This window comes from Copadichromis virginalis, linkage group LG9, assembly GCF_057382275.1.
Source record: "Copadichromis virginalis isolate Kocher_CV1m ecotype Utaka linkage group LG9, C_Virginalis_male_GT1.1, whole genome shotgun sequence".
NCBI classification, from domain to species: Eukaryota; Metazoa; Chordata; class Actinopteri; order Cichliformes; family Cichlidae; genus Copadichromis; species Copadichromis virginalis.
Window position 1 is genome coordinate 35,490,968 of NC_140626.1, and position 27,206 is coordinate 35,518,173.

Sequence of the window (27,206 nt, forward strand, 5' to 3'; positions counted from 1 at the left end):
CTTGTCAGTAACAGTCGCCCCTCGGCCCGCCTTTTGGGCGCTTTAACCTCACCTGCTGCTTCAAACACCACTTACACCTGCCATTCTGACTTTAGGGTGAGCTGAGCGGCACTACGTGGGCCGCTTACATCCGTGTGTGATGATGGCGCCATAGCTGTTAATGGGCAGAGAAACAGACGGGAGAGTGTGGCGGCGAGGGCGTGTGGCGGCGAGGGCGTGTGGCGGCGGCCGTGTGAATCACAAGCTCGAGGTTTAAACTGAGCGTGTCTGCGTGTGGAGGGTTTGCAGTCATGTGACCATCAGCGCTGCAGGGTTAGCTTACCGAGGCCCAGACACCGGTCGCTATGGAAACGCTATGGAAAACTCTGTGTTCCTGATTGGTTCTTGAGAACTTCCTTACGACAGGTTGTGGGAGGGTCTGTAGCTCGCTGTGCACCGTGCTGGTATTGGTTAGCTCCTCCCATCGTTGTTCACGTCCTCCTCGTTCTGTAGGAGGCTCTGCAAACAGTCTGACCTTTGACCTCTGAGGTGTGTTAATGCAGCACACCTGAGCGTCACCTGATCCTCAAGTTTGGTCGCGCAGCGTTTAGGAGCTGCTGAATCGTCCTCGTGGCGTCTGTACTTCACCTGAGCTCAGAGGACGCACAGCGCGCCCTCTCTGTGTGAGGTCACACAGAGAGGGCGCACAGCGCGCCCTCTCTGTGTGACCTCACACACCGAGCTGCTGCTCTTCCTGGGGGAGTCCCTGCAGGTGTCCAACATCTGGCTGTGTGTCTGTGCGTTGTCGTGCCTGGAAGCTTTGAGTCCTTTACATCAGCTTTGTAAACTTTGAGGTGTGACTTGTTCTCGTGTGAAATAGCAGGTCAGCTGTGGAGCGTTCACGTGAGGAAACTCGTTTTATGCATCGGCTGCGCTCACGTGTGAACACACTGTACCACACACAGGTGACACACCTGATGGCTGTGCGGCTGTCCTGAGTTTATAGCGTCTGTGTTCCGCAGTTCACCGCCCAAACACCAGGGGGCGGTACAGTTTCTCTTCTCTTGTTTATTTGTTCTCTTCCAGCTTCCTGTTGCAAAAGTAACAGTAGAAGAGGAAGAAGGTGGTGGGCTGCAGTCAGGTTTCAGAGGGTTTGTGGGCGTGGCTTATGTGTAGTGTGGGTTTAAAGGGGAAGCATAAATCCCAGCTCCACCCTGTTCCTCACCTCTCTCTCTTTCTTTACCCAGAATGCCATCTGAGGCTCAGCCTCAGGAGCCTCGGGACAGAGGGCCACCCCCTCCCGTCACTCGGGCCGGCCGCAGCGCTCAGCTGGCCAAAGCCACTGCTTCTAGCCCCGCCCCTGAGAGGCGGCCCCGTGGGCGACCGAGGAAAGATGGGAGCAGCGGGCGCTCTGGACCTGCTGCCCCGCCTCCTCCTCCACCACCTCCTCCCCCTCCGCCCCCCAAATCAAGAAAGAAGTAAGTGTGTGTGTGTGTGTGATGTGAGTGTGTGCTCAGGTGTGCTCACCTGTTCCTGCAGCAGGTTGATCCGTGGTGCCTCCTCCAGCTGAACAACGTGGCTGCAGGTTAGCAGCTGCATGTTTGGTATTTCTGCATAAATGAAGCAGGTGAGTCAGAGGGGAGGATCCTGGAGTCAGAGCAGGGTCAGCACTGATGTTTTAGAGCTTCACGTTCCTGATCCAGCATGGTGCAGACCACCGCAGGCCACAATCGACACCTGTAAGAAGGCCGAGCAGCTCGGCAACAGCTCTGTGTGGTCCCACGAGGCTAACGCCACCTGCAGCACGGCGATGATGTAAAAGTACGACATTAACTGTGTTTAGAAACCACCGCGCTCCATTTTCACTTCAGAGTAACTGAGTAACAGCCTCCTTATTTTAGGACAGAGAAGCACATCTGAGGTCTGGAGTTTGAGTCAGAGGGTCAGAAATGTGTGGAAGCTAGCAGCGCGATCGCCCTGAGGTGGACCCAGAATCATCCAGCAGGGCGAGCCTGGACCTGATCCACACTCAGTGCAGGGGAAGTGATGCTGGAGGTCCTGAAACTTTGACTGTGTGTGTTTGCTGCTTAGATTCAGTCTGTGGAGGGAAGAGTCCTCACAGAGACAAATATACAGGTGTGTGTGTTGGAGAGGAAGTAGGAAGTTGCATGCTGGGTAACGAGGGAGTCTGACAGGGGGCACGTGCTGGCTCCTGGTTTTACCTCCTGCCACACACACAGATCTCTGTTGTGATGTCATCATGTTTACCTGATTCAGGTGTTTCCTGATGCTCATTAGCCAACTGCTTAGAACGAATACACACACACGTTTGTAATTCTGTCTTTGTGAGGACCCTCACCGCCACAGGCTGATCGGGCCTCTGCGGTTAAAGCACTCGTGAGTCTGAGCTGTGACCTGCTGGGCTACACGTGCGTTTCATCAGGACCTTCAGGCAGCTGTCTGAGGAGCCAACGCCGTCCTTGTTTCTGTGGGCGGAGTCAAACAGCTGTGAGAAAGCAGCGTCGGGTGCTAACTGTTGTTTTCCTGATTTCATTGACATTTTCTTTTTTCTTTTTTATTTTTTGATGCTCGTTTCAGTCGGGTGATGATGTAACGCAGCAGCTGATCTCCTCCTGCTGTAACACACAAGTCAGGCATGGCGCTCGCATCGAAGGGATCCAGATGTGCTGCAATGGCTTCAATGGGGACACAGCTGGAGGAGGATCCAGAGGGTTAATGCTGTTCCTTCACTGTGTTAACCTCTAACTGCTCTGTGTGTGTGTGTGTGTGCGTGCACGCAGGGGGCGGAGCCGAGGACGAGCTCAGGTAGAGGATGAAGAGAGCATGGATGCCACAGAGACGAAGCCCCTCCAGAAGACAGGTGTGTAGAACCAGCTGGATGTCTGTGTTTGAGGCTACGAGGTCTGAGTGTTGGAGGCTACATCAACACGTACACGGCTATTTCTGAAAACTGAGATTCTCCGTTTTTAAAACAATCCTGTCCACATGTAACCGCCAAAAACGCAGTCAAATGTTGTCAAGAACATGCCAAATCCTAGCCGTGTACAAATGTTGGCCAATCAGAAGTCTCGAAGCCTGGGAGGGAAAGAGGAAACGGGTTTCAAGGACTTCTGGAAAGTTTTTGTTTTTCTCGAAAGGCAGCTAATTTTGTTTCAAATGTGAATATCCAAAAACAGTAGGGGTGGGGGAAAAAATCGATACTGTGTGGTATCGTGATATTTTGTTTGCTAATAATGTATCAATACAGGGACGGCAGAAATCGATATTTTGTTACAAAAAAAGTTTTTGTGGACTGGAACTCTGACTTCAGAGCATGTTGATCCTTTTTCTGAGCAAGAATCCTGACACTGTCCAAATGTGTTTAACTGTTTGTTTGGCAGCAATAAACATGACAGTTTACTTATTTTAATTTAAGACATGTTTTATTTTAATTAAGTTTAAAACTTTTTTATTTAATGTAAAATTATATTTTGTTTTAATTTACTTTCAAATTCTTCAGTTGCTGAAGGGGCTGCATAGTTTTCATATTGCATAGTTCAGAATAGCTATAATTGTACCTAGAGATGGCACGATACCACTTTTTTATGTCTGATACCGATATCATAAATTTGGATATCTGCCGATACCGATATGAATCCGATATAGTGTTTTTTAATCAACAAAACTGTTTTTTAAATATCTTGCTGCATTTTGTATAAGTTCATACTCAAGTTTAAAACAACAACTACACTAAAGCTATTCTGTTATACCTGTATGCAAAAAAAAATATTTCATAGTTCAGCAATACTGATCAATCTAATAAACTTAAACCTGCACCATCCTCCCTATTCTGGTATTTTAAAGAGTACTTAGCATAAATATTAAGCAACCTAACTAATAGGGTTCCAACTCCCAGCAACAACAAAAATAAATAAATAAAAAATAGGGAACCACCCCTCACGCTCCACCTCATGATGCTTAATCGACGTAATCAACCTTAATTTGATGCAGTGTGAAAAAAAATGCACAGAAATCAATTATTTTTCAAGAAATATTAAATAGATTCAACATCTTTCTTCAACAAAATTGCAGACTGCACAGATGGTACCTTCCCAAAGGAAAAAGTACTATAGCTTACTAGGGTATATATATTAGACTTAATAGTTACTATATACAGTAATGGACTTCTATTCATTTTACATCAGATTAAAACTTTGGGTGTCAGATAATTATTTATTAAAAGCTAGACATTTTAAATGAGAATAAGAAAGAAAAGTATGTCTTTGTTCCCCCTTTTCCCTGTTCATGCCCTATCGGCCCCCCCTGGCTAAACTTTGCTAGATCCGCCCCTGCACAGTTACCAGCGTCAGCTACGTAGAAAAAGATCCTGGAGTAGAAAGTAATATTAAATACATTCTAACAACAGCTGATCAAGCTTAAACGTGCTGCTGTTGTTCAGCCACTGGTTTCCTCTTTCTGGTGCAAAGTGGGCCAAAAGCAAACAAGAGACACGGACTCGCGACAGAAAAGCCGATCAGCTGATCATTAAGCAGTTTCATGATTGAAGTAGCAGCAGGAGAGGCAGTCGCTCCATATATCGCTTGTTAAGCTTAACGCAGGAATGCTTTACAAACATTCAGAGATGGACTTACACACTTGCTTTACTTCTCTCGGGGATAACTTTGTCGGAGATGAAATGCCGGGTTGCTAGCGAAGCTCCACATGCTATCCAGACCACCGACAGGTCCCGCATGCCACAGCCGCTCTATCACGTGATGCATACTGCTCCGACGTGCTAACGTTCTGAGGTGAGTTACGGCGTGTTGCAAGTTTTGTGAGGTGCTTTCGTGATATTTAATGGATCGGATTACATTTTTTATTTTTCTCCGATATCCGATCCAGTAATTTAGGTCAGTATCGGACCGATACCGGTACGTAATATCGGATCGGTCCATCTCTAATTGTACCAGATGGTTGCATTCGGCTAAGTTGGACTAGACTGTAATACAAACCGTTCAGTTTGTCAACAATAAAACTGAAATGAGAGAAAGACTGAGTGCGAGACTTTGATATTAGATAAAATGAATATTGATAAAGTTTAACTTTATGTACAGAATCTGAATATCGCAAAATATTTTAAAAAATTGCAATAATATCGTATCGTGGGATGTATGGTGATTCCCACCTCTAAAAAACAGTATTTTAGCTGGTGTAGACTCACAACTCAGGATTGAACAGAAAGCACACATACGTTCTAATTTAAAACATTTAAATTGAATCAAAACCGATGTCAGGATTTGGGCTGAGAGAGTGTCTGTGTTGGGTGGAGTTCACTCTGACGCCTCTGTGTTTGTGTGAGTGTGTAAAAACTGCAGACAGTCAGATTAACAGCAGCGTTTTGTTTCTATCCACCGTTGTAGAAATTCGTCTCATGTAAACAATAACGTGGCGCACTGTATGACGTCAAAAAAGATGCAAACATTTGACGTTGCGTAAGTAATCTCTGTTTTCCTCGTCCACATGTAAACACAAAAACAGAGTTTTTAAAAAGTTTTCAGTGATCGAAAACGTCGTGTACGTGCAGACGTAGCCTGAACCTCACCTGCTCAGGTACGCCCACACGAGGGCATCTACACCTCCACCAGTGCTGTTCACCCGCTCTGACATAAAACATGGTGTCATGCTGGAGATTAAGAACGTGTGATGGTGCCTATGTTACCCACAATGCACCTCTTGTGTCCTGCATACGTTTGTGACTGTGTGTGTGCGTGTCCACAGAGGTGAAGGCTCAGACCACACGGCGGCAGCGCTCCACCTCCAGGAGAAAATCCAAAACAAGCTCTGAACCTGCCCAGGACGAGCCCAGTCCAGATCCTGATCCTGACCCGGATCCAGGACCGGTGCCCCCCGACCCTGAGCTGGCTCCCAGTGCTGAGGAGGGGGAGGTGGAGGACAGACTCCACTCAGAGGCTCCGCCCCTAGCCTCTAGCCCTCTTCTCCCCCCCTCCAGCCCTCCATCCCAATCCCATCATCTTGATCCTGATCCTGATCCTGATCCTGTGGAGGAAGACCAGCCCAGTCCGAGTCACAGCCCCACCCCTATGGATGTGGACTGCAGCCTGGTTCCCATAGAAGTAGAGGAGGACGGGGCCGGCCCCGTGGAGCAGAGTCCGGCCGTCAGTCCCCGCTCCAGTCCTCCAGTGTCCCCCTGTCTGCGGTTGGAGGACGAGGACTCGCTGTCCCCGCTGTTCCAGCGGTCTCTGTCGGAGGACTCCGGGGGCTCGCCCACCCCCAGCCTGGGACACACCAAAAAAAGGTGAGTGCCTGTGGACCGCCCTGCACACCCACAACGGCACTCAGCAGGCAAACCGGGGAGGCTTTTGTTTTGAAAGTCTCCAGATTTAATGTCTCCAGTCAGATCTGACGTGACTTTGTGATGAACCTGATTGAAGCAGATAAATGTCCGTGTCATCTGTCAGGTGACGCCTCACCTCCTGAACGCATCGTTTTTTTTCTCCCCAGGCTGAAGCAGTGTGCCTTCTGTTACCACGGCGACGAGCCTCCTCTGGGCCAGGGCCGGCTGGTGGTGTTCGGCCCGACGCCCGGCTACATCCCGCTCCACATCCTCAATCGCCGCGCCTCCTCTGACCGAGACAACGACTGCCACGACCACTGCTACCGCGGCAGCCAAGCCCCGGCCACGTAAGTGACATCACTTCCTCTTTCCCCTCTCCTTCCAGAGACACCACAGTCACGAGCTAACCATAGACCTGTGTGTGTGTGTGTGTGTGTGTGTGTGTGTGTGCGTGTGTGTGCGCGCGCGCAGGTGCTGCAGTCCAGAACAGTGTGGTGAGTACTCCCCGTTCACTGAAACAGTTCCAACCTGATCGCTGTTGTTGATGTTTGACTGTTCACTGTGTGCTGCTGTTTCAGAGTCTTCCTCAGAGTTCCTTAAGCAGCTTGGACCCATCGGCCTTCCTCATGACATCAACGTCCAATCACTGTTTGACCCCACAGGTACCTCCTCCTCCTCTTCCGCATCCTGTTCTCTGTGTGTGTGTGTGTGTGTGTTTTAAACCTCCTGTGTGTGTGCGTGTACAGGTCAGTGCTGTGCTCACCTGCAGTGTGCCACTTGGTCAGAGGGGGTGTGTCGAGGCGAGGGACAATCACTGCTCTACGTGGACAAAGCCATCGACACAGGAAGCACACAGGTGGGTTTTCACGGCGTCTGGTCAGTAGCCCCTCCTCCTTGTGTAGCTCAGGTAGATGAATACTGTGCATCAGCTGAAGCGCTCGGTTCCTGGGTCTGTGAGCCAGACTAAAATAAAATAGGAGAATACAAAGGTTTACCCACAGCTTCCTCCCTAAACCCCATCTATCTCTCACCTGTCCAGGTGTGCGCGTTCTGCCGGCAGCTCGGAGCTTCGCTGCGTTGTCAGGAGATGGACTGTGGGCGGTGCTACCACTTCCCCTGCGCTGCTGCTGCCGGAGCCCACCTGGACTGGAACCAGAGGCGCACACTGTGTACAAGGCACGCACATGCAGGTAAGAGGCGCCGACTGAAGCGGGTGTGAGGTTGTGATGTCATAACGTGACGTGATCATGTCTCCTCAGGGTCCTCGCCACCCTGTGCTCTGTGCTCTGGCGGCGGTGAGCTTGGCAGCCTGTTAATGTGCTGTTGTTGTGGTAACCGTTACCATGGCAGCTGCGTGGACCCCTCTGTGGCCCCCTCCCCTTTCTGCCGGGCCGGCTGGCAGTGTCCTCAGTGTCGCGTGTGTCAGAGCTGCAGGTAACACACATGCAGAGTTATTGACTGGGGTGAGCAGGTATTTGAAGATGGAGTAAAGAGGGCGTGTCCTCAGTGTGAACCTCCACCTGTGCTCTCTGTGTGTCAGGCTGCAAGGCGATGAAGCTGCGTTATTGGTGTGTCAGCGCTGCGATAAAGCCTACCACACACACTGTCTCACACCACCTCTGGATCACACGCCGAGCACCGGCTGGAGCTGCAAGGTGAGATAAACACACACATACACACACTGCTGTGTTGAACTTTGGATGACCCTCACAAACCCCTCCCACCCCTCATCTTCTCCAGAACTGCAGAGTCTGCTGCCGCTGTGGTGTCAGGTCATCAGGCCAGTGGGCCAATCACCTGTTTCTGTGCGAGTCGTGTGACCCAGCATTGCCCTGCCTTCTCTGTGGCCACACCCCCGACCTCTACACACCACAGGAGTGCGTGACCTGTGTCTGCTGCTATAGGTACACAAGCACCATCTGTTTCACTGAGGCTGCTTCACAATAAAATCCCTGAACTGAAGAGAACTAACATGGCTTTTATTGTGAAAGAGGAATCCAGTGGTTCTCATATATGAACTTCAGTTACTTTTGTGCCCTCACTGCACAGCCTCTGTGGGCCTCTGTGGCGGGCTGTCCCAAAGGTTTAAAACCACTGGTGGTAGCTTTTATTAAAATATGCTTTTATTTTGACAGTGATGAAGAGAAAACAACAAAACTATTTTGTTTTGCAGGTTTGTCCATGCAGACTGCAGCATCCAGGCCGGGGAGGGCAAGGTGGGGTCCAAAGTGTACATCTGCTCCACCTGCAGACCTCAACAGGAGGAGCCAAACCCACACAGTCCCACATTGGCATCAGCTGCCGCCCTTAGCCCCTCACAGACTCCACCCAGTAGCATTCCACAGCCGTCGGTCTCAACGTGCACAGAGGCTCCACCGGCCAGTCCTGTTGGTCAACTCGTCCCTGAGGAGCCGCCACAGAGAACAACAAAGTCCCTCAGTGCACCATCACCACCAAGTCTTACGTCATCTCACACCGACTCCCAGGAGCTCCTGAATAATCCACTGTCAGTTCTTCCTCAGTCTACAGGGCTCCAACAGAGTTCTACAACATCTCACCCTGAAGCCAGTGAACCCCAACAGAGTCCTCTATCGTCTCATTCTGAGGGTATGGAGACACAACAGAGTTCTCTGCCAGTTCTCCCTGAGTCCACAGAGCTCCAAGGAAGTTCTGTATCATCTCAGCCTGAAGCCACGCTTCAACAGAGTCCTCCACCAACTCTCCCAAAGTCCACAGAACTCCAAGAAAGTCTTTTATGTCACCCGGTTTCTGCCAAACTCCTAGAAACTCCCAAAGTTCTCCCACAAAGTGGATGGAGCATGGAGTTGGAACAAAGCCCTTCACAATGTCAAACTGATCCCACAGAGCTCCAACAAAGTCCTCCACCATCTCACCCGTATCCTGTGGCAGTCCAGCAAAGTTCCTCACTAGCTCTTACAGAGCTCCCTCCTTCTGCTGAACTCCTTCTGAAGAGTTCTTTACCATCTAGCCCTGTTCTCAAGGACCTCCAGCAAAGTCCTGCATCATCTCCCATGGAGCTCCAACAAAGTTCCTCGCCTACTCCTGTAGAACACCAACAATTTTCTGCACCGTCTCCCAAAGAACTCCCAGACAGTCCTACACCATCTCACCCTCTTTCCACAGAGCTGCAGCAAAGCCCTCCACCATCTCCCAAAGAGCTCCAAGATCCTGCACCATCATGGCCTGATTCCACAGAGCTCCGGCAAAATCCTCCACCATCTCCCACAGAGCTCCAACAAAATCCTCCACCATCTCCCACAGAGCTCCAACAAAATCCTCCACCATCTCCCACAGAGCTCCAGAAAAATCCTCCACCATCTCCCACAGAGCTCCACCAAAATCCTCCACCATCTCCCACAGAGCTCCAACAAAATCCTCCACCATCTCCCACAGAGCTCCAGAAAAATCCTCCACCATCTCCCACAGAGCTCCAACAAAATCCTCCACCATCTCCCACAGAGCTCCAGAAAAATCCTCCACCATCTCCCACAGAGCTCCACCAAAATCCTCCACCATCTCCCACAGAGCTCCAAGATCCTGCACCATCCTGGCCTGATTCCACAGAGCTCCAGCAAAATCCTCCACCATCTCCCACAGAGCTCCAACAAAATCCTCCACCATCTCCCACAGAGCTCCAACAAAATCTTCCACCATCTCCCACAGAGCTCCAGCAAAATCCTCCACCATCTCCCACAGAGCTCCAACAAAATCTTCCACCATCTCCCACAGAGCTCCACCAAAATCCTCCACCATCTCCCACAGAGCTCCAGCAAAATCCTCCACCATCTCCCACAGAGCTCCCACCTCAGCCTATTTCCACGGAGCTTCAACCAAAATCCTTACAAACGCTTGAACTCCGAAGTCCTGCACCATCTGAAAATGCAGAGCTTCAACAAGGTCATCCATCATCTCCCATAGAACAAAGTTCATCATCACCTTCAGCAGAGCTCCAGCACATTCTTGTTCTGTCTCACACTGATTCCACAGAGCTCCCACAGAATGCACCATTTCCCAAAGATCTCCTGTCAAGTCCTGCACAATCTCACACTGAACCCCCACAAAGTCCTCAACCATCTGTCACGGAGCTCCCACAGAGTGCTGTAATTTCCCATCCTGATCCCATGGAGCCCCAACAAAACGTTGTACCTTTGACTGCACCTTCTGTCATAGAACTCGAGCCATCTCCCTCTTGTCACACAGCATCCCATCGTAATCAAGAAGAGCTCCATCCTGATGTGGCAGAGTTTAGAATAAGCTCCTCACCGTCTTGCCCTGATCTTGCAGAGGCCCATGAAAGTTACTCAGCATCCCACTTGGATTCCACAGATGACCAGAAAAGCTGGACCCCGTTACACCTTCAGCAGAGTCCTGCACAGTCTCACTCTAATCTGGCAGAACTTGAGGAAAGTACTGAGCAGAATTCCACAGAGGATCAGTTCATGGACACAGAATCTCAGCAGAGTCCAGTACAGGGTGGTCCCATGGCTTGTACCCTTGCACATTTTCTACACAGCCCTTCACCTCACAGTCCTATCAAATCAGGGCTGACTCCTCCCAGGGTGGAGCTGGGGACAGAGCAGGCTCGGCACAGCCTTCCACCAGACAGTCCTGCACAGGACAATGCTATGCAGCTCAGTGGATCACATAGTCCCAGCCTCACAGCCTCACAGCCTCAGCACAGTGCTCTACAAACGGACTGTAGTCCTGTGCAAGCTGGCATGAGGAACCCCTCACAGGACACTGAATCTACACTGGACCAGGAGAGCCCTGGATTGAGCAGCCCTACTCTGCAGTATGGGGCTGCACAGGACACGTCTACACTGGACCAGGACCTCTCATCGGCAGCAAGATACGCCTCAGCTCCATGTAGCCCATCGTCACCACCACTCAGACCTAAACGGTGCAGTCTGTCCCAACCTGCCAGCCCTGCTCAGGCTCTCCGGTCTTCACAGCTTAGCTTACATACTTTAGAACTTGCTGCACATTCAACACTCACACAGGAGTCCACCCATGCCACACAACCTGACTCCTTGAAACAATGCCCTTCTAGCCCTGATGGCCAAACACTGGAAAATAACCCTCCTCCCCTTAACCACACCTCTAGCCTGGCCACAGTGCCCCCTGAAAGTAGCACGCTCAGTCCCGATCATTCCAGTCCCCCTCATGTCCTAGATTTCCAGACACCAGAAAGCCTTTTTCACATTAGCACTTCAGCCAAACACAGTAGCCTAGCTTGCTCACCTTGTGCCGGTGAAATGGAGGAAGCTCCTCCCCCAGCTAGCCTAATTCATCAGAATCTTCACAACACCCCATCGCTCTGCATGGAAGTTGTTGAAGGAGCTAGCCCCACACATAACCAGGCCAGCTCAGCTTGTGCCAGCCCCACTCGTGCTTACCAGATGCCTACAAGCCCAACCATGTGTCTTGAAGGCCACCCTAGCCCTGTGCCAGGGGAGAGTAGCCCATCAGCAGTGCTGGCTGAACCCATCCACCTTGCCTCCTGTCAGGATGAGGAGATGGAGGTAGCTACCATCCAGCCAAGTGATGGTGTTCAGTCAGAACCTAGTCCCAGTCAACCAGACAGTCCTCAGCCTGACCCTGCTTACTCAGAAGTCACCGGTGGCATTGTTTTGTCAGGTCATGAGCATGCTCAGGAGACAGAAAGTCCACCTGGTCAGTCAAGTCGGCCACATATCCAGATTTCCTTCAGTACTTCACACCTGGCTGCAGTACAGCCGTCAAGCCCTCCACCAGCTTCTGGTAGTTCAAGTCCTCCACACTGTACACTGAGTGATACCGGCCCAGAGAGGAGTCCTGTTCGTGCTGAAACATATCCCTGTTCTGCTAGTCTAGCTGATGTCCACACCAGTCATAGCCCAGTTAGTCCTGCTGGTCAGGCTAGTCCTGCTCATGTAGTAGTAGCTCACTCAGGCCCAGTGCAGATACAAACTTCCTCATTAGCTAGCACAACTCATAGCAGCCCTGCACATGCTGCTTTTGCCAGTGTTAGCCCACCTCACAGTCCGGCTCCTGACACTGAAAGTAGTACTGGCCTTACTGAGGCATCACTGAGCCCCACTAGTCCTGATGTGGACACAGTTGCTCTTTCCAGTGGGGCTCAGCCTGATATGGGTGCTGATAAACCTGCAGACTGTATCAGACAAACAAGTCCTGCTGCCTCTGTACCCGACGACTCTGCTGCTGTTAGCCCCAGCCAGATTAGTCAGAACCAAGTCAGCCAGTCCCCAGCTGGTACTGCAGTGGTCCCCAAAGAAAACCACCAGTGCACTGCCTCACCAAGCCCCCTCATCCCCACTGATGCTACTTACACTCAGGCCAGTCTGAGTCCTGCTAGCCCTGTCCATGCTAGTCCCACTCAGGATAACACTGCGATGCCTAGCTCAACCTCTCCCAATGAGGCACCTCTTAGTCCCACATGCCCCGCCCCCTCACAGATTAGCCCTTCTCAAACAGTCTCTTTTGACACTCTGCAGGTTCAGCGTAGTCCCTTACACAGCCCAGGTCAAAGTTCTACAGGTGTTCATATGGATCCAGGTTTTAAACAGATCACCACAAGTCCAGGCTCCGTGAGTCCTGTGCAGGCAGAGCCTGGTGTCAGACCTGCTTCTGCCAGCCCGTTCCACTGTGAAGCCAGTCCTGCTTGTGATTCAATTAACCCTGCTCCCTCAATAACCAGCCCAAGTCCTGGTCCTGTTAGTCCCGTGAAGCCAGAACAAGGTCCTGGACCTGAAGGGATGTCTGATGGCACCATGGGTAAGTATGAGGGCGAGTGACTCAAAGTTCCCGATTAACACACGATCTGTTCTGAGGTTATCTGCTCTTTTTGTTCACCCAGACACACTGAGCACAGAGGAGCAGCAGGAGGAGCAGCCTGAACACACATCACAGGAGAGCCTAGCAGAGGAGCAGCCTGTGGAGAGGAGCGAGGGAGGAGAGGAACAAAACCAGAAGGTTCTGCCCAGTAGCTCCAGCGGTCTTAAAGGTTTGCTTTGCAAACACGGAAACATAACCAATCCAAACTCTTAAATGTTTACATTTTTCCGTGACTTCCCTTTTCCCCAGGCTTGCTCCGCCCGCTCCATCGTTGTGACTGTAACCAGGAAGATCCTGAACCTGCATCAGTATCTAATGTGTCCATGTTTGTGTCTCTGCAGGAGTCCAGGAGACTCAGTGCCCCGCCTCCCCCGTACCCACGCAGCAACCTGTGTCCTTCCCTTTGCCCTCATCACCTCCATCTGTGGGAGCTGGCTCCCTGGAGGCCTCCCCCCACCGTCACTCCCAGCCCACCATTGTAGAGGGCCTCCCACAGGAGGAAAAGCTTCCCAGTGACTTTGGACATACGGTGGGGCTGAAGGACCAATCGCCTCTTTGTCACATGACATCAGAGTGTGATGGGGGTCAGTCACAGATCCTATATGAACCTGTTGCTTTGGTAACAGAACCCACCGAAGATGAGCACCAATCACAAGCTGAGCCTTCACAGGAGGAGGATCTTTCTGAAACAGTTCAGCCGTCAGATGGTCAGCCAATCACTGAGGAGCACTCAGACATGGAGGAGGAGCCAGTGAGCCCCGTGCTGGACTTGGACCCCTCTTTAGACAGAGAGGTGATGGAGCTGATGACATCATCGCCTCCCCCGTCCCTTCTGCACCTGTCCTCGCCATCCTCATCGCCGCTGCTGCGCAGAGGGAAGGGTCGCACCCTGAGGCCTCCTCCCTGCTCCCCCCGGCTGTCTGATGACCTCTCCATCCGCCTCAGACAGTCTCCCTTCTCCACTGAGGCCTCCCCAGAGACCTCCCCTGCAAGAGTGCCCATCACGCCGCCGCCGCTCACCCCGCCTTTGCCTTCTCTCAGGACTTCCCCCCTAGCTAGAGAGTCTCCACCTCTCTCTAAGGTAAGCGGCAGCCTCCTCCTCTTCTTCGCTCACTCTTGCTCCTCTTCACTTCTCCTTTTGTTCTGTGTGCAACCTCAGGCTCCTCCCACCACCGTGCTCTCCCTCACCCCAAAAATCGGCATGGGGAAGCCTGCCATCTCTAAGAGGAAGTTCTCTCCTGGCAGAGCCCGGGTGAAACAGGTTGGTGACCTTTGACGTGTGTGTGCGTGCGTGTGCGTGTGCGTGTGCGTGTGCGTGTGTGTGTGTGCGTGTGTGTGTGCGTGTGTGCGTGCGTGTGTGCGTGCGTGTGTGTGCGTGCGTGTGTGCGCGTGTGTGTGTGTGTGTGTCCTTTACATATCGATTGTTAAAAAGAAAAAGCTGGAGGTGAAATTCCACAAACCTCTTGTCTCTAACAAGCTCCTCCTCCTGAGTGACACATTATAGTCAAGTTCTGTAGCCAGTCAGACGACACAGGAGCGCTCTCAACGCTGCTGCTTTTTATTCCTGCCTCCATCAGCTCGCACCTCCACGGGCGTGATGAGAAGCAGGTTACCATCAGTGTGCTTCATCCTCATCCTCACCTGTCGGCCCGGCAGGGCATGCCTGACACACGCCCTCACACAGACGTGCACACATTCACACACTCGTCATTGATCGCGGCGTGTTTGTTCTGTGCACATCGAGGTTGTTCGATCGGCGCGTTGGCTGCCGTCAATACCCAGTGTGTGTGGTTGCCATGGTAACATTGTGTCGTCATGAGTTCTTTTTTCATTTTGTGGCCGTTACATTTATGTTACTGCATTTTGTCCCCACCTCCCCCTCTCTTCTCCTCCTCCTCCCTCTCATTCAGGGCACGTGTTGGAGTAGTCGCAGGGCGGTCAGCCCCCTCTCGTCCTCCCAGGATTCCACGGGAGAGGGAGGGTGGGACCCTAAGCCCCGCCTGCAGGACTCCCTGCTCTGGAGCATGAGAGTGGTAAAAAAGTGCACCCTAACTGTCACCGGCTGTGACTAACAGCAGCTTACTAACGCTGTCTCTGCTGTGGGTGTGGGAAACGAGCGCACGCTGTGCTGCCTGTGTGCGTGAGAGAGTGTGTGCTTCCACCCTGCTGGGCTGCAAAGGTCTCCAATCAAACGCGCCTGCGGGTCTGATCGTTCTGTCATGTTTGTTTTCCGTGACGTCCTCAGGAAGTGAATCCTCAGAAGGACGCTGCAGCTGCTTTTAACGCACGATTGTGTCGCTTTTTCCCGCCATTTTAATGTGGCCGTACTGTGCGAGTGGCGGCACCTTTAGCAGCGGGTGTAAATACAAGAGACTAACACAGAGGCTATACTGTCGCCAGCGTGACTAGATTGAGTGTGGGGTGTTCGGGGACTAGTGGAGCTGATTCCTGACTCCTTGGAAGTTCTGAAATTGATCTTACCAGTGACATCATGGATTTCCTCCTAATTCTCCTCCTTCCTCCCCCTGCCTGTCTCCTCTCCTCAGGGTCGTGGTTCCGGGTTCCCGGGCAGGAGGAGGTCCAGAGGAGGCGGCATCGGAGGAAGAGGGGGGAGAGGAAGAAGCCGACTGAAGACTCAGGACAGCGTGACTGTGTCACCGGGAGTAAGAGCACACCTGCACACTGATATGTCCATGATAGATGATCACAGATTACTGATTACCTGTGTGTGTGTGTGTGTGTGTGTGTGCGTGCGTGCGTCAGGCTGCGTATGTGGAGGCGTTCACAGCAAAGGAGGACGAGGAGAACTCGATGCACAACACCGTGGTGATGTTCTCCACGTCGGACCACTTCACCCTCAGACAGGTGTGCTCACCTGCGTGTGACATCACGTGTGTAAGCAGTGATCATGTGACATGCAGCAGTTAACCCGTGTGTGTGTGTGTGCGTGCAGGACATGTGTGTGGTGTGTGGCAGTTTCGGGCAGGGCGCTGAAGGTCGGCTGTTGGCGTGCTCTCAGTGTGGACAGTGTTACCATCCTTACTGCGTCAACGTAAAGGTCAGTACTCGCCTACCTGTAATCTGATTACTTCCTGCCCCCGGCTCACTGTTTGAGTGTGCTGTCTGCAGATCACTCGGGTGATTCTGACCAAAGGGTGGCGCTGTTTGGAGTGCACGGTGTGCGAAGCCTGCGGTGAGGCCAGCGACCCTGGGCGACTGTTGCTATGTGATGACTGCGATATCAGTTACCATACCTACTGCCTGGACCCGCCCCTCCTCACGGTGCCTAAAGGAGCCTGGAAGTGCAAATGGTGGGTCTACCTGTCGCTCACCTGTGTGTCAGATCAGCTGATCAGCCCTCCCTCATGACTAAACGTGTCTCCTCATGTGAGTGAGACGACATCACCATAGCAACCAAGAAACACATTGGCTGAGAGCGTTTCCTCATGTTTGATGTCACATGACAGGACACGAGGTTCCACCAACCCTCAGCCAGCCAGAGCTCAGACTCTAATCACATGACACATAACACGAAAGGTAAGAGCTGACGGGTGCTGGTTGCTCTCTCCTCAGGTGTGTGTGGTGTGTGCAGTGTGGCTCCGCCTCCCCCGGGCTGCGCTGCGAGTGGCAGAGTAACTACAGCCTGTGCGGGCCGTGCTGCAGCCTAAGCCACTGTCCCGTCTGCCAGCGAGCGTACCTGCAGGACGACCTCATCCTGCAGTGCCAGCAGTGCGACAGGTAACACCCGCTCAGGTGTGGGGTCTCGGCGGGTTCGTCGGTCAGGCCCGGGGTCACCATCGGCTAATGTGTGTGTGTGTGTGTGCGCACGCAGGTGGGTCCACGCTACGTGTCAGGGTCTGACCACTGAGGAGGACGTGGAGGCCGCTGCTGACGAAGGATTTGACTGTTCGCTGTGCAGGACGCACGGACGCAGCCCCTACGGTGAACACACACACACACACACACACACACACACACACACACACACACACACACACACACACACTTGTTGTGAAGCTTGAGGCTGACGTGTGTGTCTGTTTCAGGGAGGACGGAGTTGTTGGCGCCCTTCATGGCTCAGATCGTCTCCAGGATCAGGGAACCCGGTCAGTGCCCCACTCTGTGGTAGTCAAGCAACGGCCCGTGGTCCTAATCCAAGCCCCCCCACGCCTCCACTGGAGGCTCAGATTGTCCTCTGATAAGAAACAACCACTGAGGTGGATCCAGGGTCGCGTCTGATGGTCTCCTGTCTGTGCAGATATTCACTCTGTAGACACTAGGGGGCGATCCAAACAGCCTCCCTCGTGGGAGCTTTCTTCTTGTGTCAAACATACGGCTTGGGGGCTAGAAGCAGCCCTCCTAGGGTCGAGTCTGGCCCTGTGGATGGCAGTAAAGCTCACGTATGAACCTTTCATAGTGTCTCAGCTCTGAGGGAACCTGATGTGATGATGTCAGTTTTTGGTTTGTTTCATGTCTCCAAACATCCAAAGCATTGATTTTTCTCCCATCTGAAACAAACTGAAGCAGCTTAAAATGCAGCTCATCACACATGAGTGAAGTGGATCACATTGGGGGTCCTGGGATGGGCAAACAACGTGAGGAGGTCATGAAAGTTTGGTGTTTTCTGATCAAAGCGGTCGGACGGCGGTCGTTTGTGCTCCTGGAGAACGTTTCCGTCTGAGCGCTTTGATCCAAGCAAAGCTGTTTGATGAAGAGAAAATCGTGTCTGTTTGCAGACTCAAAGACGTACGCTCAGGACGGGGTCTGCCTGACCGAGTCGGGCCTGTCTCACCTGCAGTCTCTGGTCGAACCTCTGACGTCGCCGCGCAGGTGGCGCAGGTAAGGCCGCCGCCCTCTCGTGCTGCGCCGTCAGGTCGATGTGGGCGGGCATGACGCTCTGCTTCCTGTCTGCAGGTGTAAACCCAAACTGAAGCTGAGGATCATCAACCAGAACAGCGTGTCCGTCCTGCAGACCCCAGTGGACGCCGAGCTGGACCATGGCAGAGGTCAGTCACCGTTACGCTTGCTCAGGTGTGGAGTTTCTCACCTGAACGTGTGACCTGCATGGCTTCATTCTGCAGGCTGAAGTGTGTTTTAGCCACGAGCAAGTTCGTGTTGTGCTCGAGGTCACGCCGAGTTCGCTGGACTGCTGACCTTTGACCCAGCTGAGCTGCCTTCAGGTTCATGTTTCTTCTCTGACTTTACAGCATCAGATCAAAGGAGGTCATTCAGTCTTTGCAGAGGCTCTTATTTTGAATGTGATTCTGTCTGACTTCCTGTGCTCATTGTTAATAGACTGTGTTATTGGTTGGGTGGTTTAAAGTCACATGATGCTAAAGCTTCCTGTCAGCAGGTGTACTGACGCTCTTCAGAGTCTGCATATGTAACCAAGGTTACCTTGTTTGTTTAGATTTAGGATTGTGGGCGGAGTCGTCGTGTTCTGTGACCTCGTGAATAAACGTGCTCGCCGTGGTTGTGAATATGACATCATTTCAGCGTTAGCACCGCCATCATGAACTCTATTTAAACGGGCTGAAAACAATGCTAACTATGTTTTCACTGCAGCTCCGCTCGACTGCGAGATGAAATCTGACTCCAGCCCCGAACGAGATCACGTCCAAGACGATGACGTCACCAAGGAGCCCGATGTCGCTGACGGCAACAAGAAGAGGAAACGGAAACCCTACAGGCCAGGTGAAGAGGGGGCGGGGCCTGGGATAGGTCAGAGCAGGGTTCTGTGCGGACATGTCTCCATGCCAACCAGTCTGTGTTTGTATGTGTCTCAGGTATCGGCGGCTTCATGGTGCGTCAGCGTGGCGCCAAGGCAGGGGTGGGTCCAAACCGCATCAAGCTGTGCAGGAAGGATTCGACGGAGATGCTGCCGGGCCGGGATGAAGGTGAGACGCCTCTCGCCTGTGGACACGCCCACCTTTCACCCACTGCTGATGTCACAAACAAACTCTGTGTTTTGATTGCAGACGTTGCCATGGAAATGGCACCCACGATCACTGACCAGACATCAGAGAAGTCGAAGAAGAGGTACAGGAAGAAGAAAACGAAGCTGGAGGAGACCTTTCCCTCTTACCTGCAGGTAACGCTCGCTCTCTCACTCACACGCTCGCTCGCTCTCTCTCTCACTCTCTCTCACTCATTCGCTCTCTCTCACCCACTCACTCTCTCTCTCTCTCTCTCTCTCTCTCTCTCTCTCTCTCTCTCTCTCTCTCTCTCTCTCTCTCTCTCTCTTTCACACAGTCTCTCTCTTTCACACAGTCTCTCTCTTTCACACAGTCTCTCTCTTTCACACAGTCTCTCTCTTTCACACAGTCTCTCTCTCTTTCACACAGTCTCTCTCTCACTCACACACTCTCTCTCTCTCTCTCACACACTCGCTCTCTCTCACCCACTCACTCTCTCTCTCTCTCACTCTCTCTCTCTCTCTCTCTCTCTCTCTCACTCACACACTCTCTCTCTCTCTCTCTCTCTCTCACACACTCGCTCTCACTCACACACTCTCTCTCTCTCACTCACACGCTCTCTCTCTCACACACTCGCTCTCTCTCACTCACACACTCTCTCTCTCTCACACAGTCTCTCTCTCACTCACACACTCTGTCTCTCTCACACAGTCTCTCTCTCACTCACACACTCTGTCTCTCTCACACAGTCTCTCTCTCACTCACACACTCTGTCTCTCTCACACAGTCTCTCTCTCTCTCTCTCTCACACACTCGCTCTCTCTCACTCACACACTCGCTCTCTCTCTTTCACACAGTCTCTCTCTCACTCACACAGTCTCTCTCTCACTCACACACTCTCTCTCTCTCACTCACACACTCTCTCTCTCTCTCTCACACACTCGCTCTCTCTCACACAGTCTCTCTCTCACTCACACACTCTCTCTCTCTCACACAGTCTCTCTCTCACTCACACACTCTGTCTCTCTCACACAGTCTCTCTCTCACTCACACACTCTGTCTCTCTCACACAGTCTCTCTCTCTCTCTCTCTCTCACACACTCGCTCTCTCTCACTCACACACTCGCTCTCTCTCTTTCACACAGTCTCTCTCTCACTCACACACTCTCTCTCTCTCACTCACACACTCTCTCTCTCTCACTCACACACTCGCTCTCTCTCACTCACACACTCTCTCTCTCTCACACAGTCTCTCTCTCTCTCACACACTCGCTCTCTCTCACTCACACACTCTCTCTCTCTCTCTCTCTCTTTCACACAGTCTCTCTCTCACTCACACACTCGCTCTCTCTCTTTCACACAGTCTCTCTCTCACTCACACACTCTCTCTCTCTCTCACTCACACACTCTCTCTCTCTCTCTCACACACTCGCTCTCTCTCACTCACACAGTCTCTCTCTCACTCACACACTCTCTCTCTCTCTCTCACACACTCGCTCTCTCTCACTCACACAGTCTCTCTCTCTCTCACACACTCTCTCTCTCTCTCACACAGTCTCTCTCTCTCACACACTCGCTCTCTCTCTCTCACACACTCGCTCTCTCTCTCACACACACTCACGCTCTCTCTCTCTCTCTCTCGCTCACACACACACACACTCGCTCTCTCTCACTCACACACACACACACACACACAATGAGAATCCCTGCACTCTGATTGGCTGATTCCTCCTCTCTCCAGGAGGCATTTTTTGGTCGAGATCTTCTTGATCGAAGCCGACAGGTGGACAGGGGGGCGGGGCCAGAAGCAGCAGCCAGTAGCCAACCAAGACCAGCGACAAGTAACCTGAAAGGCCCAACTCCTGGATTTCAGGCCCCTCCCCTCTCTGGCGCCAGCACGAAGGTGGCAGCGCTGTGTGAGTTACTGCTTTGTTTACGTTTTTATCAGCATTTCATCCTCACTCATCATTGGCTGAGGAGCTTGGTAGAGGATGATGCCACTTCCTGTTGACGGACAGAAAGTGTCATGACCTTTACTCGTAGGGGCTCAAAATGTGGTCATAAATATTTTGTACTTGTAAATCAGGATTTGTATGTGTAAAAAGATTTGTGTGTGGACTTAGCCCAAAAAACCCTGCAAGTTACAACTACGAATTTTGACCCCATTTTTCTTCCTTTAAGCTGATTGGTCAATGCCATGTCAATCACAAATGTAACGATCCAATCAGAGAACAGATGGGTTTGGCTGTCGGAGGGGCGCTTTTTTTGAACTGCAGGTCTTTGAAGGGAATAAATGCCCTTTTACATGCCAACCCAGCGTTTTCCTTCATCACCACGAAGGAAAACAGTCTGTGGTCGTCCGAGTTTGGTGATTTTTGTGTCACAGGTCTACGTGTTTAATATAGGGACTACCACAGCCTTTTCACCAGCGCTGCGGACGCGGGGTGGGGGCGGGCAGTGTTTTGTAAATGACATGTCTGTGAAGGTTCTCAGTCATCCAGGTCATCGTAGTCAAAGGAGCTTGCAAAGAAAAGCGTCTGGACTTCTTTAAGTTACTTGAAGACGTTTCACCTCTCATCCGAGAAGCTTCTTCAGTTCTAAGGTCAAATGGTGGAGAGTCCCAGATATAAACCTAGTGGGAGTTTCCCCCCACAGAGGGACAAAAGGACCCCCTGATGATCCTCTAATCACATGAGCCAAGGTGTGAAACTGGGCGTGGGTCCCAATCAGCCAGAGTTTCGGGTGTGTTCATTGTGAAACCTGCCCCCACCTTATCATGTGATTTCCTGAGGTCAGATGGCCCAGGATGTGAGTGGGCGTTAAGGCGTCTGGGAAGGGATCTCAAAACTGGATTATAGATGGCAGAGAGTTGGTGTCGTAAACCACCGCCTCTGTTCAAAGATGGTCGCTCACAGTGGACATAGATGGCTTCTTTCACTCCTCTTTCAAACCATCTGTCCTCTCTGTCCAAAATGTGAACATTGGCATCCTCAAAGAGTGACCTTTGACCTTTAGATGCAGATGGACTGCTGAGTCTGTAAATGACAGTCTTCATTACAAAGCTTTCTTCGTTATGAATTAGCATACATGTTTTTATTGAACATTTGAAGAACCAGCAAAAAAACCCCAGAAACTCTTGTAGTTCACATAAAGTCAGAGATGAAAACGACAAGGAGCAGGTGCATCTAGTGCAGGTAGAGCTGCTGCAAAAACCCACAGAGCCCAGCAGCCAGCAACAAATTCTGGATCCTTTGCTTTTAGTTAGCAGTTAGCATTAGCAGCACATCCTGCGTCCGATGTGAAAGGACTTTTATGCTGCGCACTGTGACTCACAGCCATGGTCCCGGGTCAGCCCTGACTTTGTGTTAAACTAATCCTAAAGTAATAATGTATTTCTAACCACTGATATAGCACAACTTTATCCTTTCAACAGCTGCTGAAAGTAAGGGGACCTAGCTGCTATCGGATATTTATATAGAGATTACCCTTCAAGGACCTGCAGTTCAAAAAAGTGCCCCTCCGACAGCCAAACCCATCTGTTCTCTGATTGGATTGTTTCATTTGTGATTGACATGACATTGACCAATCAGCTTAAAGGAAGAAAAATAGGGTCAAAATTCGTAGTTGTAACTTGCAGGGTTTTTTGGGCTAAGTCCACACACAAATCTTTTTTACACATACAAAACTGATTTACAAGTACAAAATATTTATGACCACATTTTGAGCCCATATACTCGGGCTTCTGAATTGTGAGTGAATCGTGTTTGTGTGTGTGTGTGTGACCATCCAGCCGGGTCGGATGGCGGTCTCGTGGATCTGTCAGACATCCTGAACACCGACCCTCACATCCTCGCCACCGGACACACAGGTACTCCCATCAGCCCCTTCACCCTCTGCCCACTCAGGGACCACACCAACGAAGAAGAGCTCACACCATAACTGTGTGTATTTGTTTCCAGGTCAGTTCCAGGTGGAGCGCTCCCCGTCTCCATTTGGTAAGACTCCCCAGGAAGACCTCCTCCTCCTCCTCCTCCGTCTCACTTTGGTTCAGTTTTGTGTTTCTGGACGGCCAAAATAAATTTAATAAACTACAAAATGAAACGGCTGCAGTTCCTCTGACGTCCAGCAGAGGCAACAGCCTGGAGCCTTCTGAAACTTTTCTTCCTCTTCTGCTCCTGTTTGTTCTCCTCCTCCTGTCCTGTGATATAACGGCCTGAATCATCTTCTTCTCCTGCAGAGATCAGACTCATTCTTCTTCTGCTGCTTCCTGCTGACCTCCAGTCTGTCCATGCATCTGTCTCTCTTATTTAACCCCCTTCCCCTCTCTCAGCAGGTCTGGACATCAGCTCTGTGGCGCATGATGCCTCTTTGACTTCTGAGCCAATGGGAAGCAGTGGGCGTGTCCAGAGGGCAATGCAGGAAGAGCCTCTGGACGCCATCTTGAGTCCTGAGCTTGATAAGATGGTCACTGATGGTGAGTTGAAGAGGGTCTGAGAAGCAGGAAACAGGAAGTGCTCACAGATTCTAGAGCAGCTGATTGACGAGTGTTCTTCTGTTTCAGGTGCCATCCTTAGCAAGCTCTACAAGATCCCAGGTAAGACCGAGCACCTGTGTGGGCGTCAGCGCCATACGTCAGCCAAGGGTTTATTAATCTAACTAAGATGATTGACCAATCAGAAACAGGGACAGGTCAGCTGACAGCAGAGCGACTGAAAAGGGAAGTTGGCACTTGGCTTCAAACGTATTCGTTATTAAATGTTGAGCAGCTGCTTCTGCACAGACAGCATCACATGGATACAAGTGACGCTGTCATGACCTCGTTAGTCCCGTTGATGAGTCGGTGCTCGTCACCATCACGCTGTCATTGAAAGCTCATGTCACGTCATCCATGCTGACCGATGCTGGTGTGTGTGTGTGTGCGCAGAGCTGGAGGGAAAGGACGTGGAGGAGGTGTTCACTGCTGTCCTCAGTCCAGACAGCAGCAACAGCCAATCAGAGCAGAGTCAGCACACACATGCGGCTGCTGGGAGCAAGATGCACAACACAGGTACAGACACGCACACAGGTACAGACACGCACACAGGTACAGACTAGAGATGGACCGATCCGATATTACGTATCGGTATCGGTCCCATACTGACCTAAATTACTGGATCGGATATCGGAGAAAAATAAAAAATGTAATCGATCCATTAAATATCACGAAAGCACCTCACAAAACTTGCAACACGCCGTAACTCACCTCAGAACGTTAGCACGTCGGAGCAGTATGCATCACGTGATAGAGCGGCTGTGGCATGCGGGACCTGTCGGTGGTCTGGATAGCATGTGGAGCTTCGCTAGCAACCCGGCATTTCATCTCCGACAAAGTTATCCCCGAGAGAAGTAAAGCAAGTGTGTAAGTCCATCTCTGAATGTTTGTAAAGCATTCCTGCGTTAAGCTTAACAGATATATGGAGCGACTGCCTCTCCTGCTGCTACTTCAATCATGAAACTGCTTAATGATCAGCTGATCGGCTTTTCTGTCGCGAGTCCGTCTCTCTTGTTTGTTTTTGGCCCACTTTGCACCAGACAGAGGAAACCAGCGGCTGAACAACAGCAGCACGTTTAAGCTTGATCAGCTGTTGTTAGAATGTATTTAATATTACTTTCTACTCGAGGATCTTTTTCTACGTAGCTGACGTAACTGTGCAGGGGCGGATCTAGCAAAGTTTAGCCAGGGGGGCCGATAGGGCATTAACAGGGAAAAGGGGGCACAAAGACATACTTTTCTTTCTTATTCTCATTTAAAATGTCGAGCTTTTAATAAATAATTATCTGACACCCAAAGTTTTAATCTGATGTAAAATGAATAGAAGTCAATTACTGTATATAGTAACTGTTAAGTCTAATATACCCTAGTAAGCTATAGTACTTTTTCCTTTGGGAAGGTACCATCTGTGCAGTCTGCAATTTTGTTGAAGAAAGATGTTGAATCTATTTAATATTTCTTGAAAAATAATTGATTTCTGTGCATTTTTTTTTCACACTGCATCAAATTAAGGTTGATTACGTCGATTAAGCATCATGAGGTGGAGCGTGAGGGGTGGTTCCCTATTTTTTATTTATTTATTTTTGTTGTTGCTGGGAGTTGGAACCCTATTAGTTAGGTTGCTTAATATTTACGCTAAGTACTCTTTAAAATACCAGAATAGGGAGGATGGTGTAGGTTTAAGTTTATTAGATTGATCAGTATTGCTGAACTATGAAATATTTTTTTTTGCATACAGGTATAACAGAATAGCTTTAGTGTAGTTGTTGTTTTAAACTTGAGTATGAACTTATACAAAATGCAGCAAGATATTTAAAAAACAGTTTTGTTGATTAAAAAACACTATATCGGATTCATATCAGTATCGGACATAAAAAAGTGGTATCGTGCCATCTCTAGTACAGACACGCACACAGGTACACAGTGACCTCTGTCTGAAGGCGTTGGTGATATTTCAGAATAATAAAAACTACAAACATGAGAGCCGTGTTACGTGGCTATGTCACTAACGTCATGTAACCAAAGGTTAGCTGAATTTAACTGTTTCAGTTTCCTCGTTATGCTGACATTTGTCTGCTCGATGTTTGAGTGAGATACAAACTCATGACGCCGCTTTGCTTCGACCGTCCACCATTTTTCCCAAACATTTCTTCGACCTGCAGCTGTCTCGCCATCGTTTTTGTTGATAAGTATGAACCTAAAAACAGTTTGAGGGTTCGACTGAGCTCTCTTTGAACCTTCCAATCACCTATGATCACCTTTCAGGTGCCGTGCCGTTTCCTCGCCTCCCACTGATGAACGGCCTCTCACCAGCTGCTCCTCCTATGATGCCCGGTGTCCAGGGTCCAGTCAGCTTTAGGGTCCTCCCTACCGAAAACCCCGCCCCCATCCAGGGCCCCACCTCTGCATTAGTTCCAGCCAATCAGCAGGCTCCAGCTGGTGAGGGCGAGCAGGATGCGCTGTCAACGGCTCAGAGGAGCACGCTGAAGTGGGAGAAGGAGGAGAGTCTGGGAGAGATGGCCACCGTCGCTCCGGTGCTCTACTGCAACACCAACTTCCCCCAGCTTAAGCAGCAGTACCCAGGTACACACACACACACACACACACACACACACACACACACACACACACACTGTGTTCAGTGTGTTGACAGAGCTAACAGCTGTTTCCTGTATCAGACTGGCCCACCAGAGTGAAGCAGATCACCAAGCTGTGGAGAAAGGCCAGCGCTCAGGACAGAGCCCCCTACGTGGTGAGTTCCTCCTCCTCCTCACTGTGTGGAGGACTCTGAGAGCTGAGGAAACGTTATAAAAGCGTATAGGAGCCTGTTCATAGGACCTTCGTCCTGTCAACAGGCCCTTGTGTCCTTTTGAGTGGTTTCCAGAGTGTTGATCAAAGGTGTCCATTTGAAGCAGCAGGGTCATCTTCCAGCTCCGGACCCTTCAAGGACGATCAGGTGCGATCAGTGTCCACACTGTCACAGTGTCCTTGTTCTGTAACAGTGTGGACACTGATTACAGTGGATCTGATCCCAGTGCTGTAAAGATTAGGAACTTTGAGCCACGTGCCTGCTCATCAACCATGATGGCGTTCGTTTAGCGTCCTCGCCATCTCTGACCACGTGCTGTTTTCCCTCTGCAGCAAAAAGCTCGGGACAATCGAGCGGCTCAACGCATCAACAAAGTGCAGCTGTCCAATGACCCGCTCAAACGCCACCCGCCCTCACAGCAGCAGCTGTCCGCGCCGCTGGGACCCTTTGACACTGTTTCCATGGAGATAGAGATGCCGTTCAAGGACCCGCTGAGGCCCAAGGAGTCGGAGCAGGAGCAGGAGTGGAAGTTCAGACAGGTGAGCAGAGCCCGAGAGCGCCACACGTCCAGGTGTCCGTTATGGTGACGTAGCAGCAGAGCGAGAAACCAACAACCAGACTCTAGTCAGAAAACACCTGATTTACCAGAAACACACTTTAGTGATGCAAACAGCAGCGCAATGCATGATGGGACACAGAGCGCTGCCTGCTGGTTGTAGACACACTGTGAGGGTGCTCTTTAAAATTAGTCACGCAAATGTT

General features: G+C 51.0%; 1 protein-coding gene across 3 annotated transcripts in view; it reads left to right on the forward strand.

Moving 5' to 3' along the window:
- The window catches only part of kmt2ca (lysine (K)-specific methyltransferase 2Ca), a 49,941-nt gene that overhangs the window by 2,370 nt on the left and 20,365 nt on the right, over positions 1-27,206 (forward strand). The window contains exons 2-38 of one of the 3 annotated variants that reach the window (XM_085469036.1): positions 1,227-1,457; positions 2,781-2,860; positions 5,758-6,295; positions 6,502-6,681; positions 6,806-6,828; positions 6,913-6,996; positions 7,081-7,190; positions 7,374-7,524; positions 7,594-7,768; positions 7,875-7,989; positions 8,075-8,238; positions 8,508-13,129; positions 13,212-13,358; positions 13,531-14,270; positions 14,349-14,450; positions 15,100-15,222; positions 15,736-15,852; positions 15,953-16,054; positions 16,143-16,247; positions 16,319-16,500; positions 16,763-16,927; positions 17,022-17,131; positions 17,236-17,295; positions 17,926-18,028; positions 18,104-18,195; positions 18,755-18,883; positions 18,976-19,086; positions 19,168-19,280; positions 20,846-21,020; positions 22,895-22,972; positions 23,064-23,099; positions 23,435-23,578; positions 23,666-23,698; positions 24,029-24,151; positions 25,901-26,218; positions 26,314-26,387; positions 26,777-26,983. In XM_085469036.1, coding sequence (XP_085325162.1) covers positions 1,228-1,457; positions 2,781-2,860; positions 5,758-6,295; positions 6,502-6,681; positions 6,806-6,828; positions 6,913-6,996; positions 7,081-7,190; positions 7,374-7,524; positions 7,594-7,768; positions 7,875-7,989; positions 8,075-8,238; positions 8,508-13,129; positions 13,212-13,358; positions 13,531-14,270; positions 14,349-14,450; positions 15,100-15,222; positions 15,736-15,852; positions 15,953-16,054; positions 16,143-16,247; positions 16,319-16,500; positions 16,763-16,927; positions 17,022-17,131; positions 17,236-17,295; positions 17,926-18,028; positions 18,104-18,195; positions 18,755-18,883; positions 18,976-19,086; positions 19,168-19,280; positions 20,846-21,020; positions 22,895-22,972; positions 23,064-23,099; positions 23,435-23,578; positions 23,666-23,698; positions 24,029-24,151; positions 25,901-26,218; positions 26,314-26,387; positions 26,777-26,983 — 10,161 coding nt within the window. In that variant the 5' untranslated portion in view covers position 1,227. Of the gene's footprint in view, positions 1-1,226; positions 1,458-2,780; positions 2,861-5,757; positions 6,296-6,501; positions 6,682-6,805; positions 6,829-6,912; positions 6,997-7,080; positions 7,191-7,373; positions 7,525-7,593; positions 7,769-7,874; positions 7,990-8,074; positions 8,239-8,507; positions 13,130-13,211; positions 13,359-13,530; positions 14,271-14,348; positions 14,451-15,099; positions 15,223-15,735; positions 15,853-15,952; positions 16,055-16,142; positions 16,248-16,318; positions 16,501-16,762; positions 16,928-17,021; positions 17,132-17,235; positions 17,296-17,925; positions 18,029-18,103; positions 18,196-18,754; positions 18,884-18,975; positions 19,281-20,845; positions 21,021-22,894; positions 22,973-23,063; positions 23,100-23,434; positions 23,579-23,665; positions 23,699-24,028; positions 24,152-25,900; positions 26,219-26,313; positions 26,388-26,776; positions 26,984-27,206 lie in introns of all 3 variants that reach the window. The other 2 variants (XM_085469035.1, XM_085469037.1) reach the window with 2 other exon arrangements.